Raw genomic sequence first — 22,302 nt, forward strand, 5'->3', positions numbered from 1 at the left:
TAGCTGCCTTGAGATCCTAGATTTGCTGTATTTCAATCACAAATCTGGCTTCAAGCTTCTTGTTTGGTTACAAGGTTTTAATTTTCAAAGGCTAGACAACATACCCATTTATATGAGGATATAAAACTTTTCTGTTACTTAGCTCTCAATTAAAACTTTCACATGAGGCTTCTTGCAGGATGCTAAGAGATGGACAAAGTTTCTAAAACCATTCTACAGCAAATAAAGTAATGAGTTTCCAAAGGCTATTTCTTAATTTTGTACAGTATAGAAACTAAGGGTATAGTGATCGGTTGGGACTATATGGTAGTGGTAGCTAAGAGAAAAAATTAAGTTCTCAAAGTAAAATGGTTTCAATCTTTTTTTTCATTGATTAGGTAATAATGTAAATGTCAAAGAATTTTAGAAGTGCAAAAATACATTTGGTAAACAGTAATTGTCCTTCCTGTCGCTCTCTGTAGCCGCCCACTTCCCCTCCCCTGAGGCAACCAGTCCACCAGTTTTCCATAGCAGTTCAGAGATATTTTATATCCATTAAATTACATTCTAAATATTAACTTTTCCAGAATGATTTAAGTGGGCATTTCCAGGAATACAGTCTACGAAGAATTTTGGCCAGAAAGTAAACCTCCATAAAATATGGAAAGGTTTAGAAATCTTATCAAAGACATTAGATAGCCAAAGATTTACCATTTCTCAGGAATTTCAATGACTAAATGACAAACAGAAAAGTAGAATAAAGATCAGATTATATTTGTATGTATTAGAGTAACAGCACTAAACAATGACATTTCTTTCTATCAAAAAAGTCATTTATGTAGAGTATTATCATATACATACCTCGCAAAGCTTTACAGTCAACTACTTCCACATGTGCATCCAATGTGTCAAATGCTTCTTTACAAATTGCCTTGGCTAAAGTTGATTTTCCACTCCCCTAGAAAATAGTTGTTTCATAAGGACTCCCAGTATAGTCAATCATAGAAATAGTTTGTTATTGTGGCAACCACCAAACTACCATATGACTCAGCAGTTCCACTCCCAGGTATATACCCAAAAGACTTGAAAGCAAGGATTCAAACAGACACTTGTACACCAGTGTTCACAGAATCATTATTCACAATAGCTAAGGTGAAAACAACTAAGTGTCCATCAACAGATGAATGGATAACAAAATGTGGGATGTAGTCCTACAACAGAATATTGTTCAGCCATAAAGAGAAATGAAGTCTTGATACAACAGGGATGAACTTTCAGAATATTATGCTAATTGAAATAAGCTAGATACAAAAGGACAAATACTGTATGATCCCACTTACATGAAAATCTAGAATAGACACATGCGTAGAGACAAAGTAGATTAGTGGTTATCAGGGACTGGGGGAGGGGGAAATGGGGAGTTATTGCTTCACGGGTACAGGGTTTCTGTTTGGGGCGATGAAAAAGTTTTGGAAATAAATCGTGATGATGTCTGCACAACATTGTGAATACAGTTAATGTCAGTGAATTATACACTTAACAATGGTTAAAACGGCAAATTTTATATATATATTTTATTACAATAAAAAAAATTTTTAAATTAGTGAATGAATGCTTTTCATCTTTCATACTAACAACCCTATAGAACAGATGATCAAAACCCAAAGATGAATGAATTAAAAGATACCAGTCAGTGAAAATGAGCACATTTTAACCACACACCTTTCCTCCTGTGAGTAAAAGGGCGCCGTTCCTAAGTCCGGCCACAAGGGACATCAGCTGCCGAGACAAGGGGCGTCCCAGGAGGCTGTGAATGATGTGCTCCATGGAGGATATGCCTAAGGAAGTCACTCCTCTGCAAAATACACAAGCTGTTAGGTGATAAAACACTGAGGTAGGATAAAATTCTAAAGCTTTTCTACCCTGTCTAGTTAAGGAATTTTAAGAGTAAAACCTTATCCTCCCTTACTTGAGAACAAGTATACCAGTTAACGTCAAATCTAATTCACGGCTTTTAAAATTAGTTTTATTACTTGCAAACATGTGCAGTAATTAAAGTTTTGCCCTAACAGGAGTCCTTAAGGAGTTTTCCTTAAAATGCACACATACTCTTATGACTCCCTCCAAAATAATTTCTGGCTTGCTAATTAAAATAATCATCAAGTGTGCTTTTGAAGAACTTAAGACACTTGAAGACTTATTTCCTCTTAAATTAAACATCACCTTTAAAATCCAGTTTCAACCCATAGGTTAGGTTATATAAACTTGAACTTCAACTTACTTCTTGACTCTGACTGCCACTTTATTTCTGATAATAAGAATATCATAAACTCCTAATAATTAGAGTCTGAACTAAAGAGATTTTACTTTATATTAGTGAATATTATGCTGTATTTAAATATTTTACTTTATGGTTTAATCCTTTTACTAAAACCCTATAGAACAGAGTAGAACTGACCCATAGAGTTTCCAAGGAGCACCTGGAGGATTCGAACTGCCAACCCTTTGGTTAGCAGCTGTAGCACTTAACTACTACGCCACCAGGGTTTCCAAAACACATATAAATTATACTATTATAGTAAATCAAATCACTACTATGACTTCTGTGAAAAGCCTCTGTGAAGAATTTTATGAGGTAATATTCACATGAGATTCTCACATTGCATGAGAGAGAAAGAAATTAAAAGGAGGTTCTTTTTAGATTTGTCTGACTTAAAAGTTGAAGAAAACACAATAATCCCAACTATTACATTAAAAAAATTTTTTTTATTACATTAATAAAATGGCGAAGGAATAACTTAATTTAAAATATTTGTAAACATTCAACATATTTTTAGATTCAACATTTATTTGCTCTAAGGATTATGAACTGTTTTATTCAATCACATATAATCCAGGTCACATCTGGTTGCTTTCTTCTCTCAAATCAATTCTCAAAGTAAAATTTCTAATAAGCTTCAGACTTTTAGTTATCCGACAAGATAAGATAAATTACTAAGTTAGGTGTGAAGACAGAGATAACTCTGGAAAAAGTATCTACTAATGCATTAGCAGGAGGAGCTCTGGCGGTACGGTGGTTGAGTGCTCGGCTGCTAACCGAGAGGTTGGTGGTTCGAACCCTCAGCCGCTCCTCGGAAGATGTGGCAGTCTGGTTTCCTAAAGGGTACAGCTTTGGGAACCCTATGGGCAGTTCTACTCTGTTCTATAGGGTTGCTATGAGTTGGAATTGACTCAACGCAATGAGTTTGGCTTGAATGCATCAGTGAAGAATCCCTGCTGGTGCAAAGGTTAAGCACTCAGCTGGTAACAGAAAGACTGGTGGTTCAATTCCACCTAGCAGCTCCGCAAGACAAAAATGTGGTGATCTGCTGCTGTAAAAACTATACCCTAGAAAACCCTATGGGCAGTACTACTCTGTCACATGGGGTTGCTGTGAGTTGAAAGTCCACTTGAAGGTACTTAATAACAATACATTAGTAAGATTATTCATCAATTTTTTGATTCATCAATAGTAACATCTACTTTAATACTTAAACATAAAGATCCTGCCAGAGATACTGTCAAAACATATCTCTAAACAAGCTAGCTTGGCCAATACTTCTTACCCCAAAGAATTCAGCTTTAAAAAAGGAAGAACAAAGTCAATTTCCTCACTGTTTTCTTCTTTAACAATAGGATCTAGAAGGACCTATAGCAGCAAGGAGAAGTCAGTTTTACATTTCAAAGTTATGTCTTTTGCATGTTTTTCCCAAGTGCCAGGAACCTGAATTGCTGATTCAATTCAGGGAGAAAAAGATACATTGTGCATGCAAGATCATTACTTAAAACAGCCTTGACAATACTTTACTCATTCAGGGAACATAAATATTTATGATCAAAAAGCAATAAAAAATGCTAGCTCCTCACATATTACAGATATATCTATATTTGTAATTTTGATTTGTGTCAAAATTATTTTCACAATTCTTAAATTTGCATCTTCTCTGAATGGTATGTCTTCAATTATATTCCAAAGTAAAAAAAAAAAAATTCCTAGTTCCAAACCACTAAAATTGTAAATTCTTCCACTTTGTGGAAGAAAAGTTATCTGATAATATTTGTAAAAAGTTGAGAATTTAAGAAATGCCAAAATAACACAGGTGTGTAGCAAAAGTGTAAGTGAAACTATTAACTCTTAAAATCAACCCCCCAAACCAAGTTTTCCTTTGTTTCAATACTAGAAGAATTTTAAATCAACATCCATTTGCCAGTGAACATAATCAACTCTATTTTTGTAACTTAATTGTGCTGAGGCACTGACTTTAATTGTAAGATAAACCACTGATTACTGTAATTTAAAGAGATTATAGAATAAAATATTTTAAACCAAGTTAGTCCTTACTCTTATCATTCAAGTTTCTATTACATTCAGGATGCAAGGTCTTATGAGTAAATTCACACTTTATTATCAATCACATGTGACAAATACCTCATTAAATATTCAACAGTATATAATTACTTGTATTGTGGCTTTCTGCAGCAGATTGGTACTTAACAGAAAAATATTTTTTGCTTTGCCTTTTTCTTTTTCCCACGAATGAACTATACTCAGAGAAAATTCCTTCAGCCCTATTGAAAGAAAGCAATAATGTAAAATTAGTATTGGATCTAAGATGAAATAATTCAGAATTCTAAATATCAAATTAATTTAAACTTAAATAAAGGCAGCATCAAGCGTGTACTTTCTTCAATGTGTAAAATCAACTTTAGTTATTATTATGCTTCACTGTTCACATATGTCACAATTCGGAAAAATAATTTAAAATATTATGATTATTTTAATGGGAAAATATCAAAATAACAAATTTACCTACCATCTTTAATTCCCAGCTTAATGGTTTCTTCCTCTGATATCACTAAAGGGAGTGTGGTGGTAGTAGACTGTTGTAGCCATGAATAGAACACAGTTTTTATGGCTTCTTCACTTATATCTTTAGGCTGTCAGAGAAAGGAAAGAATGGTAATGAATTATCCTAGTACCTGATCTTAACCTTAACATCCTTATTTTAATGCCTCATCTTGCTGATAAAACGAAAACCTCACCAAACAAAACTGGGGGAGGATGCTCACGCTGTACAGACAGAGATTTGGGATTTGACATTACAATCAGTACAGTGTAGCCTGAAGAAACATTTAAGGAAGAGGCAAAGTTTTAAATGCTCCTTTTCTCCATATGCAGTGATATGCAATACACACACCATAATTTAGTTCACTCGATAATTTTTCGAGCTCCACTCTCCCTGCCACTCTTTATTGTAGAGGCTGGAATGCAAAATACTCAATTCTCAGCTTGGAGCTGTGTGAGTGTGCTGGATGTGACTCACTCTGAACAATGGCATGCAGTCACAATCCTTGGGAAGGGCTTCTCTTCCTAATTAAAAGGTAGGAAAATCCTGCAAGGAGAAGGCTTTTGTCTATGCTTTTTCTTCTCTGCCTGGAATGTAGGCATGATGCCTATTAGTACAGCAACTACCCTGCACCTAACAGGAAGAAAGTCGCAGGCTAGGGATGGCGGAAGAGAAAGATGAAAGGAACCTATATCGGTGGGGCCATGTTTTAACTCTCCGTGAGCTCCTCCAGACTTTTTCGTATACGAGGACAAAAAAGCCCTTTATATGTTTAAGCTGCTGATTCTTTTTCTTCTGTTACAGCTGACCACAATCCTAATATACTTAGTAAGCAAAGTGTTACTAGATTATTCAAAAGGTATGAAAAACTGGTGCAGCCGCTATGGAAAACAGTTTGGTGGTTCTTCAAAAACTTAAATGTAGAACTACCATATGACCCAGTAATTCTACTCCTAGGCACATGCCCAAAAGACCTAAAAGCAGGGACTCAAATATATACTTGTCCACCAGTGTCTACTGCAGCATTACTCACAACAGCCAAAAACGGTGGAAACAACTCAAGTAACCACCAGCAGATGGTGGATAAACAAAACGAGGTATATACATACAATGGAATACTACTCAGCCATAAAGAGAAATGAAGTTCTGATCAGGCTATAACATGGATGAACCTTGAAAACATTATGCCGAGTGAACTGAGTCAGAGGAAAGAACAAATATTGTATGATCCCATTTATATGAAGTATCAAAAATGTGCAAATTGCGTAGAAGCCAAAATGGTTACCAGGGGCAGGTGGGAGGGGGAAACAGGGAGTTATTGCATAGAGTATCGAGGTTTTGTTAAAAGTGATGAAGAAAATGGGGAATGGATACTGGTGGTGGTTGTACAACATGGTGAATGTAATTAATGTCACTGAATTGTATACTTAAAAATAATTAAAATGACAAATATTTTATTATATATATTATCACAGTAAAAAAAGATACGAGGAAATTGAGTAAAACATTGCTGAGTTTTAAAGCTTTTAAATTAAAATTAAGATTTTAAAAACCTTTTTGAAATTAAAAATAGGGATATCAAAAATTCAGATAAGAGGGTTAATATCTGCCCAGAAAAATAAACCTCTATTCTACCATTTCTCAAATTGGTTCATTTCTACTACCTTTCTTCATTCAGATTCAAGCTTAGATCTGCTGTTAAGCTCAGTTCAGAAACTGATGACTACCAAAAGCAGGGTAAACTAAAAAAAGGTATCACATTCCCATTCTTAAAATCAGAGAAGCCATGTACTTCTTTGGATATTATTGGCAATGGGATTAAAGATCTAAACCAAAAAACAATAAACAAACAAAAAAAACCCAAACCGATTGCCGTCAAGTCAATTCTGACTCACAGCAACCCTATAAGGCAAAGCAGAACTGCCCCATAAGGTTTCCAAGGCTGTAAATCTTTAAAAAAAACAGACTGTCACATCTTTTCTCCCACAAGGGCCTAAAGGAAATCATAAAATGAAAATGAGAACTATTTAAAATGAAAAAATTCTAAATCAGAAAGGAACTCACAATTCCTCTAGAATCAAACATTCCTATGTCCCAAGTGATATAATCACAGCCCAGCGACCTGCCAAAGGTCATAATGCTTCCTGCATTTGCTTTCCACTAAAATATGCAACTCAGAATAGGAAAGGAATTGTGTAGTAACCAACCCATACTGATACAAAGGAAAAAAAATCTAATATCTAGTAGCTAATTGTTTTTTCTTACATAAGGTACCTAATCTTTGCAAAATACCAATATCAATAACTAAAAAGTTAAAACAAAACTATAAACCACCGTGTACTGTACAGCTGATGCCACAGGTGTTCAGTTACACACTGTTACGCAAATGGCACTTATTCTTGTTTTCCTCCTCTCCAGTCATACATATAAGCTCATTGCTTCAACAACTAAAAAGTTCTGTTAAATTGGGTTTTCTGCGACATAATGACTATCATGGTCCTGAGGATGTAAAAGTACCATCTGAATTATTAGCAAAAGATTAAATTATGTTCGGAATTTTTTGAACATATAATATAGTAATTCTCCTGTATTATAATTCTCTAAAAATTGGTAACCCAAATGCTATACATACGATAATACTCCCTTAAAAATAATTTTTAATAACATTCAGTATCTTATTTCCTGACCATATCGGTTTCCAAAAAATTAACTAAGAAAATAAAACAGTCTAGTACTCTTTTGGACTGCAATATTAATAGTGAAATATGGGGAAAAAATTTTTTTAATTACATGGGTATGGCAACGATATCAACTTTTTAAAAGCCAAAATTATCTATATTTGCACTGGCACTATATATATAATATGTGTATCTCTTAGTCAAGACTTCTTTGCCCTTCTAGCAGAAAGGAGTACAACATTCTTATAACCTAGCTAAAGCAATTTTAGAAATTTTACAGCACATGTAAAAGAATTTCGATATAACATAAACTTGCACTCACTAAGTTCTCTCTAGGTTGTAATTTTAGAGATCTTGGAATTTGGGGGGTAATTTCCACTGAAGTTATTCTGACGACTGCATGCATTTCTATATTTAGTCTCTTTCTCAGGTCATCTGGAATCTGAAATTTACATATAAACAAAAATATAAATATGTTTAAAGCTTGATTAAAAAGTATTCCACAGCATAAATATTGACGTTAACTTCTATGAATTCAGGTGAAATTATAAAAGCTATCACAATGATTCGCTGTACAACCAGATGAATGTTCAAGTATTGTTTCACCACAAGCATTTTACTTTTTTCCCCTACAGTCTCTTTCCTTCCCTGTACATCCTCTTTAGAATTAGAGCTTTAAATGGACATATTTGACTCTGTCCACAAAGATCACCCTCTTAACTGTGGTAAAATTACCTTCAAATTTAATGTAAATTTGCAACCTTTGAGCAATCTTCATCTGTGAAACATGAGAACCAATCAAAACGTTGGAGCGAATCAAAGCTAATCACAGACAATCTGCCATGGGCCCCATTAAATCCAGATAGTGACTTAACCTAAAAGGTAAAGGATAAATTTCTCATCCCCACTGATAAAATGTTCCAGACTTAGACTGTGGTGATGGTTATACAACTCTGAATATACAAAAATCTGTGGAGCCGTACAATTTAAATTATGTCTAAATAAAGATGTTAAAAAAATTCTCATCTCCCAATACTGGTAAGTATTTAAAGACATAAAGAAGTCTTTAATCTCTCTCTACTATCTCTATTGATTTCTAAAGACCATGTACAAGCATAAAACAAAAACTCTAAGGTACATATCCTGACTTAAAGTCTAAGTAACTTATCAATCAAGTTTCCTTTTTGAAAAAACAAAAATTACCTTACTCCACAGGGTAATAAAGGCTCAAATCAACAATAATATATTAGATTAGGTATTTCCAAGTGATCAGTTTTGATCTATCAAGTCAAGCCTGTTTGAGGACCTGATGGCAACTACCGTCATGCCTCATTGCTTATGGCTCCTGCACCTTCAAAGTAGAATGGGAAGTGCTGATTCCTCACTGTTATGTTCAGCATTTTGATTTAGGGTGCAGTGGAATCTCCTAAATGTCTAACAGTTTAGAGCTAACAGAAAGTAACAAGGCAATGGTCTGGAGTTTTAGAAAACGATATAGGCCAAAGAGATTAAATCTTTGTAAGTCACCTGTATAAAGGTCATAGCTAAAATTGTGGGAACAGAAGATCTACAAAGGAAACTCCCTTTTCTTGCTTTTCCCAGTAGTTGCCACCCTTTTTCACTGTGAAGACTTACTTCACAATGGTTCAAAATTAGGTTCAAGTAAATGGGGCTTGGGTTTCATTTTGCATAAATTTAGTGTTAACATCTGAGGCCAGAACTAGTTGCTCTACTTCCTCTCTCAGTTACACAAAAGTTATAGAGCCAATAAACCAAAAAAACCAAGCCCACTGTTGTGGACTCGATTCTGACTCATAGCAATGTTTACTCCAGGACAGAGTAGAACTACCCCATAGGGTTTCCAAGGCTGTAAATGTTTATGGAAGCAGACTGCTACACCTTTCTCCTTTGGAGCAGCTGGTGGATTCAAACTGCCGATCTTTTGGTTAGTTGCACAGCACTTTAACCACTGTGCCATCAGGGCTCCTTTTAAGTGCCAATACCAGCAGGGTAATCAGATTCTGGGTGTACTCCAATCCAGGTATCATCACAGGCAGCAGGACAGCTATCTCATGCTGTGAATCTCTCCCTACACCAGCATTTTCCTCAAGGTGTAACAACAAGTCTTTGCTTTTAAAAGGTGGAATAAATTTTCTGTAGGCACGGAAGATGTGAGGCCTTGTAGGCTACTACACGCTAACCATGAATCCAGTTCTACCACTTACTAGTTCTGCAACCTCTGGCAAGTAATTTTGACCTCTTGGAGCCTCATTTTCCTCATCTACAAAACAGAGATAATAATAGTACCACTTCTCAGGTTATTGTGAGTATTAATAAGGAGCTAATACGGGTAATGCGATTAGAAACAATACCTAATGCACTGCATGTGTTATATAAGACCTAGCTCTAGTTATTACCGTAAGTAGAAAAATTCTCTTAGGGTCAAAATATACACAACTAATTCAGGAACCAACCCGAAAGGAAAAAGAAATCATCATAATCCAGACGTTAGACACCTAGAAAGTACTCAAAGTGTTCTTGTTCATTTATTTCACTACATTTCTTTTTACACAGGTAACTTCCTAGAATACATCTTCATTAAATGAAATCTAAAACTGAGACTTCTATAACAAATGAGAAGGGTATCCTTTACTGTACCTGTCCAAGATTCTTTAGCCAGAAAATACACAGTCTGTAGCCCTAAACAAAGACTTTATCCTGTAATCAGAAAGGTGTCCTCCCAGGGATTTTAGACAATGTGTTTCTTATTATAGTAGTTTTCAATTTATATATAAAACATTATTCTAACTCACAATCTGGGGAAGCAACATTAAATTAGTTTTCTCCTAATTATAAAGTTTGCACTAACCCAGACTTTCCCAAGATGGAGAACTTCTATATTTTTGGTGTATTTCATGGCATTCTTCAGTTCCTCAAGTCCATTCCAGACTACCTTTAGTACGCAGGTCTTACCAGCATCTTGACTATGGTCTGAGCTAATTTGTTTTTGATCCAATAGTTCTGACACCTGCTTCTCTTTTTCAGGGGACAGGATATTTTGCTTTGTTTTACTTTGCTGTTGCTTCGGAGAAAGAAGCTTAACTAACTTTCCATAGGTCACGGTAAAGCTGGGCTCCACATCAAAGTATTCCTGGTCCCATGGAAATACATGAATGGCACAGTGTTTCCGAAATGCAGAAGTTGCTGAGGTGTTACATACACTGGGAGGCTGAGATTTACATACTCTGAAAATGTTGTCTAGAGGAACAACCTTTGACTGTATATTTCTGAATGCATTAATTTCAGTTAAACCCCAGGAAGTCTTTTGTTCTTTCTCAGAGCCAAAAGAAAAAACGCTTCCTATCATAGTCCATAAGCTTGGTGTTGATGACTCCATTGTAAGTCCTGAATCTGTTCCATTAGATGCAGTGACTCCCACAGTGTTAGACTGAAGTTGTTTGGTATGAAGTTCTTTTGTCATTCTTTCTTGGTCTCTTCCATAATTATGATATTTTCCTTGTGCATCATCTGCTTTTGAAAGTGTGTTGTCTTTGGTTTGGCGTGCCTTTGGCTGAACGAGGAGTTGGGTGTCAGCTTCCAGCCTTCCATAGGTGGCAGCTGGCCTTAGTGAAACTGTGTGGGGAATAAAGCTCATTAGTGTGCATCTCTCTCTCTGATTTGAACTCAGTCTTACGGTGTAGAGTATGATGGACAACACCACAACCCCCAATATCAAATTCACTGCCGAGGAGTCGGTTTCGACTCATAGTGACCCTATGGGACAGAGTAGAACTGCCCATAGCGTTTTCAAGACTGCAATCTCTACAGAAGCAGACTGCCACATCTTTCTCCCGTGGAGCAGCTGGTGCGTTCGAACTGCCGACCTTTCAGTTCACAGCCAAGCACTAAACCACTGCGCCACCATGGCTCCTAAATATCATAACAGCACCTACCAATCTGGATATAAATGTAAGTTTGCTGATCAACCCAAACAGGAAAAATGGCCTTTGGAAAAACTATTCGAATTTGATCTAGAAGATGCTGTTCAAGGGAAGCAGCATGCAGCTCCTAGAACCAAAAGACAAAAACATCAATTCACTTTGTATTTTGCCCTTTCCATGCCTAGTAAGGCAATCTCCACTTACTCTTATAACTTAAACCAACTCAAGACATATAATGAAGCTCAGAAAAGAAATTTAAAGGCATGTATATTTTGAAATAGTTTAGCCTTAAAATGGGATAGTTTTTTTTTTTTTTATGTTTTTACCAGTATCTCCCAATCGTCTGCTGAGAGGGGTTCCACCTCAACTTGCTGACAAGATACCACACATGAACATGGCTTGAGAAACACCTGGAAAAAATATAAACTTTAAAACTACCTTTGAAATACTTTTTTGTATCTCCATAAAATAAGAAATTCTCTCTTTAGGTAAGAAATTAAACACATATGCTCTTAAGACTTAAAATGGCAAAAGTTTTGTTCCTATATATTTACTGCATTAAACACTTATTCTGAGCCAAGTCAGCATTACTTTAGGAAATATTGTTTCACAACTAATTACAGAATAAAGGAAAATACAACCTAGCACATTTTTCAAATAAATAAAAATAATCATAAAAATAACTGTTTTAAGTATAAAAGGCAACAAGAAATGAAAGTGTCATCGAATCATGGCTTCATCCAGGATAAAACAAAAACCAAACCAGTTGCCACTCAAGTCGATTCTGACTCATGGCGGCTCCATGTGCTGCAGCACAGAGCCGTGCTCCACATGGTTTTCAAGGCTGGGACCTTTCAGGAGCAGATTACCAGGCCTTTCTTCTAAGGCACCTCCAGGTGGGTTCAAACTGCCAACCTCTCAGTTAGTAGTTGAGTGCTTAACCATTTGTGCCACTCGTGTATTCCCTTGATCCAGTATAAACCCGTTGCTGTTGAGTCAATTCTGACTCACGGTGACCTTCACCAGTTTCTTGATCTAGTATATACTCTTTTTATTACTGTTAGGAGCTTTGCAACCATTAGTCTTATAACTAACTCCAAGCCACTGTGCTTCTAGAAGAGTGAGAAAACACACTGAAATAGAGATTGGAGCCAATTATTTCAAAGTATAATCCTACACAAGTGAAAATAAACAAAAATATTCCTCATTCCAGTCTAAAGATATATGAAACGGAGATGTAAGAGCTAGCTCTAATGATCACTGTAAGGAGAAGGGTTCTCTTGGAATCAAAATATGTACAACTAATTCAGCAACCAAGCCAAAAGGGAAAAGAAATCAACATCTTGCATCCCCAGAAACTGGGTTCTATCATCTCACTTTCCTTCCCTTTCTATAGGCATTTGCGGGGATTAGAAGAGCAAAATCCAGAGCTACCAAGTGTTAAATGCTCAGTGGAAATAAAGGGTGGCTGCCATTTTTTTCCCTGCTCTTTGGGGATTTTGGCTGAATTTCTCCAAGGGCCTTACCCCTGACTCCTCACTGAGCTTCCCTTCAGTGTCTCCCTTATACACTATTCAAGTAGGATACGTCTAAGGAAGCACAAAGCAGCTTCTGCTCGCCAAAATCTGAGGAGTCCTGGGCTGGCCTGTCACTGCTTTTATCAACAATACTTTGGGAGTTAGGGTGTCGCTACGAAACAGAGGATCTGCAGAAAATCAGGTAAAAATTCACTTAGAGGCAAATGGAAATTAAAAAAACAAGTAGGGCTATTCAGAGTGCTGATTAAGATATCAAGATCAAGAATAGAAAGCTGTCATTTCCCCCAGGAAAGTGCCACGTACACAAAGAGAGCAGAACTGTAACTACGCAATCTTGGGCAAAACACTCCATCTCCCTAGGTTTGTAAGGCATGACATCAAAGTTAGTGATTTCTAAGGTCCCCTTGCTGCTAAAATTTTAAGATTCCAGCAAAAATTTAAGATAAGCAAGGGACTAGTCCTAGGCCAAAGGATTACTCATTAGTGGTCTAGAATCATTATCAAAAACATGTGTGAAGAAAACTAGTCTGTGTTCAAAACCAGTCAAAAAGATGTGGAACTCTCAGGTACTATTGTGGGAGATTGGTAATAGAGCAATTTACCCCATATATCAAATTCTTAAACGTGCAGCCTCCTAGAATTGGCAATTCAATTTTTAAGTATTCAATTTCATATAAATATAAATGTTCAAAGAGAGATGTTCAATTCATATTGTTTATAATACATAGAAAATCATACCAAAAAACCTGGTGTTGTCAAGTCAGTTCCTACTCATAGCAACCCTATAAGACAGAGCAGAACTGCCCCATAGGGTTTCCAAGGCTATAATCTTTAGGAAGCAGACTGCCACATCTTTCTTCCAGTGGCTGGTAGGTTTGAACTGCCAATCTTTTGGTTAGCAGCTGAGCACTTAACCACTACAGGCTCCACTACATTGAAAGGTATCCCCAATATATTTTGTGTAAAAAAAGTTGCAGAAAATATGCGTGATCTCATTCTTTAAATTCTAAAGGTCAAGTGAGATCCCAACAATACTAAACACTCATTCTGAGGAGTGTAATGAAGGTTAAGGTTCGGGAAAGGGAAAAAGTTTATTTTCTACTTTCGATTGTAAAATATTTATAACGAACATGTTTTCTTCTGGTTTAAAAAAATTTTAAAGGAATAAACTGGTGAATGTGATAAAAAAAAAGACAAGAGTCTTTAAACTTTGGGATTTATAATCTAAGCACATTAAATTCACAGACAACACAAAAAATGGGAAAAAAAAACATCTTTTGGAGAACAGACTTTTTATTTACTAAGTACAACTATGGAAGATTAGACAATTTGTAAGAAACAAGTAGAATTAAGTTCAATAATAGTAAGTAAAAACTGGTAATTCAAAAAAGAAAAATAAACACACAAGAACAAAACTAGAAAGCCTGGAAAGTGAGTAAAACACAAAATCAATGAGGGAACACAGCAGACTACAAGACGACAACTTAACACAGAGTACCGTCAACTTGAATATCCTGAGCTCGTTACAGTAGAGTACAAGTTAGGTTGTCTTCTTACCTCCTGAAAAATAAATCTGAACTTGTACTTTTATTTCTTGCTGTATTATATGACAAGGAACCCTGGCTATTTAATGGTTAAGTACTCGGCTGTTAACTGAAAGGTTGCTGATTTGAACCCACCAGCTGCTCTGTGAGAAAAAAGACTTAGTGATCTGCTCCTGTAAAAATTACAGCCTAGGAAGCCCCATGGGAGCAGCTCTACCTGTCTATGGGGGCGCTGTGAGTTGGAATCCACTCAGTGGCACACAACAACAATAACAACATACTATATAAGATTAGAAGAAATTCACTGCCATCATATTTTGTACTTACCTGTCCCCCATTTGAAAGTCCAAGTTTCTGACCAACTTGTCTGTTAATTTCAGCCACATTTTCGCCTTGGTCACTAAAATGCCTGCCTTCCACCCAGCTTAAGAACGTAGGCTGGTTACCCCAGGCTACTTCTATAGCTTGATTCTATTCATTTGGGAAAAAGAAATGGGGGGGAGGGTGGGGAGGAAAGGTTTTGAAAGTTTTTATATGCTTTTCTGAAATTCACATAAAAAATAAACTATTACTGAAATTCACACGTTTGCTTTCAGTGTGGATATGAATCTTCCCTGTCTTAGCGATCACAGCAAGTCCTGAGCAGAATACACTAGCACTAGGTAGCTGAGTTAAAGCAGTGCTTCCCAACCAAGGGTAATTTTGCCCCTTCCCCCAGGGACATTCAGCAATGGCTGGAGATATCTCTGGGTGTCACGACTAGGGGGTGCTACAGGCATTTAATGGGTAGAGGCCAGGGATGCTGCTAAACATCCTACAATGCATAGGACAAGCCTCCCCCCAACTCCCACAACAAAACTTATCCAGCCCAAAATGTCAATAGTGCCAAAGTTGAGAAACCACAAAAAGACAGTATCTGAAACACAGGCCCAAACCAAAACCAAACCCATTGCTATCAAGTCAATTCCGACTCATAGCGACCCTATAGGACACAGTAGAACAGCCCCAAAGGGTTTCGAAGGCTGTAATCTCATCTTTCTCCCACAGAGCAGCTAGTGGGTTTGAACCACCAACCTTTCAGTTAACAGCTGAGCACTTAGCCACTATGCCACCAGCACTCCTCTGAAAGACAGAGCAGGATATAACAAAGCAGGGTATAACAAATGAGATGTGTCATATAAACACATTAGCGAAGTTTCAAAAAGGAGACAAATTTGGGGAACAGAGAATTGTGAAAGCTATGTAGAGGAGGCAGGGTTACACTAAATTTTTAAAGGAATTTTAAATGGAATTTGTACAGAAGGAGGAAAATGTCCTAGGGAAGAATAGCATTCAGAAGAGTACAGAGGTAGGAATGAGCCCAGTTACGGAAGAAATAGCGAGGTTAGTCTGCATGATGCAGAGTGGGTTACTGGCCCAGAAGGGCCAGCTTTCTTATGTTTAAAATTTAAAAGTAAGATACCTAAGATCCCTTTCACCATTAATGTCCTACGATTCCACGATTCTAGAATGGTGAGTCTCAGCTCTCTTAAATATCCAAGTGGCCGGAAGATATTTTAAAAATTACAGATACCTGAAGAGCACTTACCAAGGTTTTGATTCAGCAGGTCTGAGAAGAACTAGAACATCTGTACTTATTTATTTATTTATATTATTAACTTTTACTGAGCTTCAAGTGAACGTTTACAAATCAAGTCAGTCTGTCACATATAAGTTAATATACATCTTACTCCTTACTCCCACTTGCTCTCCCCCTAATAAGTCAGCCCTTCCAGTCTCTCCTTTCGTGAAAACTTTGCCAGCCTCCAACTCTCTCTATTCTCCCATCCCCCCTCCAGACAGAAGATGCCAACACAGTCTCAAGTGTCCACCTGATATAATTAGCTCACTCTTCATCAGCATCTCTCTCCCACCCACTGTCCAGTCCCTTTCATGTCTGATGAATTGTCCAGAACATCTGTACTTTTAAAAGCTCCAAAGTCAGTCTGACACAAGGTCAGAAAACCTTTATTCACAACGAACAACTAAATCACAGCACATTTATGATCGAATACTGGTTAAGCACTAAACATGAAATTTTCTAAGAAAATGGGAAAACACTATACTATATGAAAACAGCAGAGCAAAAAACTAAACATATGTATATATGTGTGTAGGGCCTCATTTCTTTATAAATAAAGAGTTGAAACGAAACTGGGAGATTTGATCCAAACTGTTGACATTAGTTCTCTAGGTTCTGGATAACTTTTATTTTGTTTATAATTTTCTGTATTTTCCAAATTTTTCATAAAACGTGTATTATTTTTATAATTGGGGAGAAAAGCAGCTTCTTCTGCTGATATTGGCTAGATGGAAACAGCAATTTGTTTCAAAGTTTAATTTAAATTTCAGAAAGATAGCACACAAAATAATCTTTATGAATACTTACTGACATCATTCTGCAGGTTCCAAATTTAAAACAAAGGTCAAGACCCCTAAACTCTTAAACAATGATGAATGTAACATAACATCCATATTTAGGATCAAATTATTAAAACTGCTGTTTTAAGGAAGCATTCTTATAAACTCATTAGGTGAGGATTTGAAAAAATGTGAAAATCTTCAAAAAAGCTGATTTCTGAGAGTACTGAACAGAGTCTAGCTGGGACTTCTAACAACCCTGAAAGAAGACTATCAGGACTAAAAGGTTGTCTACTTTATGGTAAAATAATAAATAAATAACAGATACTTCAGAGTCTTTCTTTCACTTAATCTTCACAGCCAGTGTCATGGATTGAATTGTGTCCCTCAAAAATATGCATCAATTTGATTAAGCCATTATTCCCAGTATGGTGTGGTTGTCCTCTATTTTGTGATGGTAATATTATAGTAAAGAGGATTAGAGTCGTAATACCCTTACTAAGGTCACATCCCTGATCCATTGTAAAGGAATTTCCCTGGGGTGTGCCCTGCACCACCTTTTATCTTACAAGAGATAAAAGGAAAGGGAAGCAGGCAGAGTGTGGGGACCTCATACCACCAAGAAAGCAGGGCTGGGAGAAGAGCGTGTCCTCCGGATCCAGGGTCCTTGTGCAGAGAAACTCCTCTACAACAGGAAGTCTGAGAAGGACCTTCCTCCAGAGCTGAGAGAGAGAGAATGCCTTCCCCTGGAGCTAACACCTTGAATTTGGACTTCCGGCCTACTAGACTGTGAGAGAATAAATTTCTGTTTGTTAAATCAATCCACTTGTGGTATTTCTGTTATAGCAGCACTAGGATGACTGAGACAACCACCCTAGGAAGATCTTTCATAACTTTTTTTTTTAACTTTTATTGAGCTTCAAGTGAACGTTTACATATCAAGTCAGTCTGTCACATATAAGTTTACATACATCTTACTCTGTAATCCCACTTGCTCTCCCCCTAACGAGTCAGCCCTTCCAGTCTCTCCTTTTTTCATAATTTTTATAACCAAGAAAACCGAGGGTAAAAGAAGTTACTCATTCTCCTCAAGGACTCACAATAGCTGTCAAAACAAGATCGAATTTTAAAGCCCAACTTTCCTTTCAGCAAGCACATGACCCTTTTCCCCATGTAAGCCAGGCTAAGCTTTCCAGTTACTAAGTCTAACATGCTTCACTCATTCTTCATTTAATCTGACATTTTAGCCAGAACCACAGGTTGAATTTGAAGTCTAGTAGGAGCCAAGAATTTAAACTGCTATCTCAGATTATGTCATTCCCTCTTGTCTTGGTCATCTAGTGCTGCTATAACAGAAATACTACAAGTGGACGGCTTTAACAAACAGAAGTTTATTCTCTCACAGTCCAGTAGGCTAGAAGTCCGAATGCAGGGCGCCAGCTCCAGGGGAAGGCTTTCTCTGTTGGCTCTGGAGAAAGGTCTTTGTCATCAATCTTCCCTTGGTCTGGGAGCATCTCAGTGCAGGAACTTCAGGTCCAAAGGATGTGCTCTGCTCCCGGTGCTTCTTTTTTGGTGGTATGAGGTCCCCATGTCTCTCTGCTTGATTATCTCTTTTATATCTCAAAACAGATTGGCTTAAGACACTACCTAACCTTGTAGATCTCATCAACGTAACTGCCACTCATCCACCTCATTATATCATAGTGATGGAATTTACAACACATAGGGAAATCACATCAGATGACAAATTGATAGACAATAATACAATACTGGTAATCATAACCTAGCCAATTTGACAGATATTTTGGGGGGACACAATTCAATCCATGACACCTCTCATGGACTCCGGACTTCCTGGAGCCATGAAGGTTGGAAGAACCCCTGAAACTATTGCCCTGAGACAATCTTTAAACCTTAAACCAAAAATATTCCCTGAAGTCTTCTTAAAACCAAATGATAGTTTAGCTTAACTACTAAAACATGTCTGCCTTGAACATTATGCTGTTTTAAGAACTACCTATATGGGATCAAATTGACAAAAGCAACTAGCAAGATGAGAGAGGAACCTTAGGGGGCAGTGAATTTATGTTAATGGGGGAAGAACAACTTAGTAAAGGAGGGTGAGAATGGTTGCACAATGGGAAGAATGTAATCAAAGTCACTGAATTGTACGTGTAGAAACTGCTGAATCACTGTATATTTTACTGTGTATAGTCTCAACAACAACGAATTAAAAAAAAAAAGGACAGGAAAGAAAGAAAAGACAAAAACATGTCAGAAGAGACTCTGAAACTTGCTCTTGAACACAGAGTAGCTGAAGTGAATGGAAAAACTGATGAAGTAAAAGAGCCGAACAGAATTCTTTCTAAGGGCAACCAGAGAAGACAAAGTATTATAATGAAATGTGCAAAGATCTGGAGTTAGAAAGCCAAAAGGGAAGAATACACTCAGCATTTCTTAAGCTAAAAGAACTGAAGAAAAAATTCAAGGCTCAAGTTGTAATACTGAAGGACTCTATGGCAAAATACTAAATGATGCAGGAAGCATCAAAAGAAGATGTAAAGAATACACAGAGTCACTGTACCAAAAGGAACTGGCTGACATTCAACCATTTTGGGAGGTAGCATATGATCAAGGACTGGTAGTACTGAAAGAAGTCTAAGCTGCACTGAAGGCGCTGGCAAAAAACGAGGCTCCAGGAATTGACAGAATACCAACTGAGATGTTTCCACGAACATATGCAGCACTGCAAGTGCTCACTTGTCTATGCCAAGAAATCTGGAATACAGATACCTGTCCAACCAACCGGAAGAGATCCATATTTATGTTTATTCCAATGAAAGGTGAACCAACAGAATGTGGAAATTATCAAACAATATCATTATCACACGCAAGTAAAATTTTGCTCAAGATCATTCAAAAGTGGTTGCAGCAGTACATCAACAAGGAACTGCCAGAAATTCCAGCCAGATTCAGAAGAGGACATGGAACAAGTGACATCTTTGTTGATGTCAGACGGATTTGAGTTGAAAGCAGAGAATACCAGAAAGATGTTTACCTGTGTTTTACTAGCTATGCAAAGACGTTCAACTGTGTGGATTATAACAAATTATGGGTAACTCTGTGAAGAATGGGAATTCCAAAACACTCCATTGCACTTATGCAGATACTTGTACATAGACAAAGAGGGAGTCATTTGAACAGAACAAGGGGATACTGAGTGGTTTAAAATCAGGAAAGGTGTACATCAGGGTTGTATCCTTTCACCATACTACTGAGCAAATAAGCCAAGAAGCTGGACTGTATAAAGAAGAACACAGCATCAGGATTGGAGGAAGACTCATTAACAGCCTACAATATGCAGATAACACAACCTTGCTTGCTAAAAGCCAAGAGGACTTGAAGCACTTACTGACTGTCCTAGTTATCTAGTATTGCTCTAACAGAAATACCACAAGTGGATGGTTTTAACAAACAGTTTATCCTCTCACAGTCTAGTAGACTAGAAATCCAAATTCAGGGTGCCAGCTCCAGGGGAAGGCCTTTTCTCTCTGCTGGGTCTGGAGGAAGGTCCTTGTCATTAAGGTTCACTTGGTCGAGGAACTTCTCCACCCAGGAACCCTGGGTCCAAAGGATGCACTCTGCTCCCGGTGTTGCTTTCTTGGTGGTATGACCTCCCCATGTCTCTCTGCTCACTTCTCTCTTTTATATCCCAAAAAAGATTGACTTAAGACACAACCTAACCTCATAGAATGAGTCCTGCCTCGTTAACATAACTGCTGATAATCCACCTCATCAACATCATTGAGGAAGGATTTATGATACATAGGAAAATCATATCAGATGACAAAATGCTAGACAATCACACGATACTGGGAATCATGGACTAGCAAAGTTAACAGATATTTTGGGGGGACACAATTCAATCCATGACACTGATGAAGATCAAAGACTACAGCCTCCACTATGAATTACACCTCAGCATAAAGAAAACAAAAATCCCCACAGCTGGACCAATAAATAACATTCTGATAAATGGAGAAAAAATTGAAGTTGTCAAGGATTTCATTTTACTTGGATCCACAATCAATGCCCATGGAAGCAGCAGTCAAGAAATCAAATGACATACTGCATTGGGCAAATCTGCTGCAAAAGACCTCTGTAAAGTGTTAAAAAGCAAAGCTGCCACCTTGAAGACTAAGGTGTGCCTGACCCAAGCCATGGCGTGTTCACTGGCCTCATTTGCATGCAAAAGCTGGACAATGAATAACAAAGATTGAAGAAGAACTGACACATTTGAATTGTGGTGCTGGCGAAGAATACAATATACTATGGACTGCCAGAAGAATGAACATGTCTGTCTTGGAAGTACAGCCAGAATGTCCTTGGCAGCAAAGATGGCAAGACTTCATCTCCCATACTTTGGACATATTATCAGGAGAGGCCAGTGTCTGTAGAAGGATATCATGCTTGGTAAGTTAAGAGGGTCAGCAAAAAAGAGGAAGACCTTGGATGAGATGCACTGACACAGTCGCTGCAACAATGGGCTCAAACATAGCAAGGATTGTAAGGATGGTGCAGGGCCCAGTAGTGTTTAGTTTTGTTGTACATAGGGTTGCTATGAGTTGGATCCCGCTAGATGGTACCTAACAACAACAACAAAGTGAAAAGGTGAGATACTTGACATTATTGCAAATTCTTAAAATATTTCTTGCATGAATTATCCAGTGTGGATACCATGCATTCAGGGTTCTTCAGGATTTAAAATAAAATTTTATCCTTTTGCCCCCATAAGCGCACTCATACTTTGTGAGACCACATGCCTGTATGTTTAATTATGAAAACACAGATGCTGTATTTCTGCCCGTGGTTGGACTAGCGAAACACTACAACATCCAAGTAATCTTTCCAAGTATACCTAATTCCACTGCACGTTCTGGCACATGGCGGCGCAGGGAATACCCATCATTTTATTAACCTTTCTGCTTTCCGCTCCTGGGAGGTGTTCAGCCCGTTAACACACAATAAAAACCAAAACCATTTCCATCGAGTCCATTCCGACTCATACTGACCCTACAGATGAGAGCAGAACTTCCCCATAGGGTTTCCAAGGAGCAGTTGGTGGATCAGAACTGCTGACCTTTTGGTTAGCAGCCGTAGCTCTTAAACACTGTGCCACCAGAGCTCCATTAACGTACAGGGACTCCACAAAGTCTGTCTCCTCCCTCTCGAGGCCCAGACAGCAGCAGTGCAGGTACCTGGAAATCTCTGGCAGGGAAAACATTTTTAAAACGATAAAATAAGCGACTTTTCAAAAGCTTTCCCAACGCGGAGTG

The 22,302-nt window shown here is 37.5% G+C and overlaps 1 protein-coding gene across 4 annotated transcripts in view; it reads right to left on the bottom strand.

Moving 5' to 3' along the window:
* The window catches only part of PEX1 (peroxisomal biogenesis factor 1), a 48,222-nt gene that overhangs the window by 25,284 nt on the left and 636 nt on the right, over positions 1-22,302 (bottom strand). For 2 of the 4 annotated variants that reach the window (XM_049893211.1, XM_049893209.1), the window contains exons 2-11: positions 14,894-15,037; positions 11,811-11,894; positions 11,497-11,611; positions 10,413-11,176; positions 7,866-7,985; positions 4,833-4,956; positions 4,478-4,587; positions 3,585-3,667; positions 1,702-1,834; positions 841-937 (exon numbers count right to left, since the gene is read on the bottom strand). In XM_049893211.1, coding sequence (XP_049749168.1) covers positions 841-937; positions 1,702-1,834; positions 3,585-3,667; positions 4,478-4,587; positions 4,833-4,956; positions 7,866-7,985; positions 10,413-11,176; positions 11,497-11,611; positions 11,811-11,894; positions 14,894-15,037 — 1,774 coding nt within the window. The remainder of the gene's footprint in view (positions 1-840; positions 938-1,701; positions 1,835-3,584; positions 3,668-4,477; positions 4,588-4,832; positions 4,957-7,865; positions 7,986-10,412; positions 11,177-11,496; positions 11,612-11,810; positions 11,895-14,893; positions 15,038-22,302) is intronic. The other 2 variants (XM_049893210.1, XM_049893212.1) reach the window with 2 other exon arrangements.

Source organism: Elephas maximus, chromosome 8 (assembly GCF_024166365.1).
Source record: "Elephas maximus indicus isolate mEleMax1 chromosome 8, mEleMax1 primary haplotype, whole genome shotgun sequence".
NCBI lineage: Eukaryota > Metazoa > Chordata > Mammalia > Proboscidea > Elephantidae > Elephas > Elephas maximus.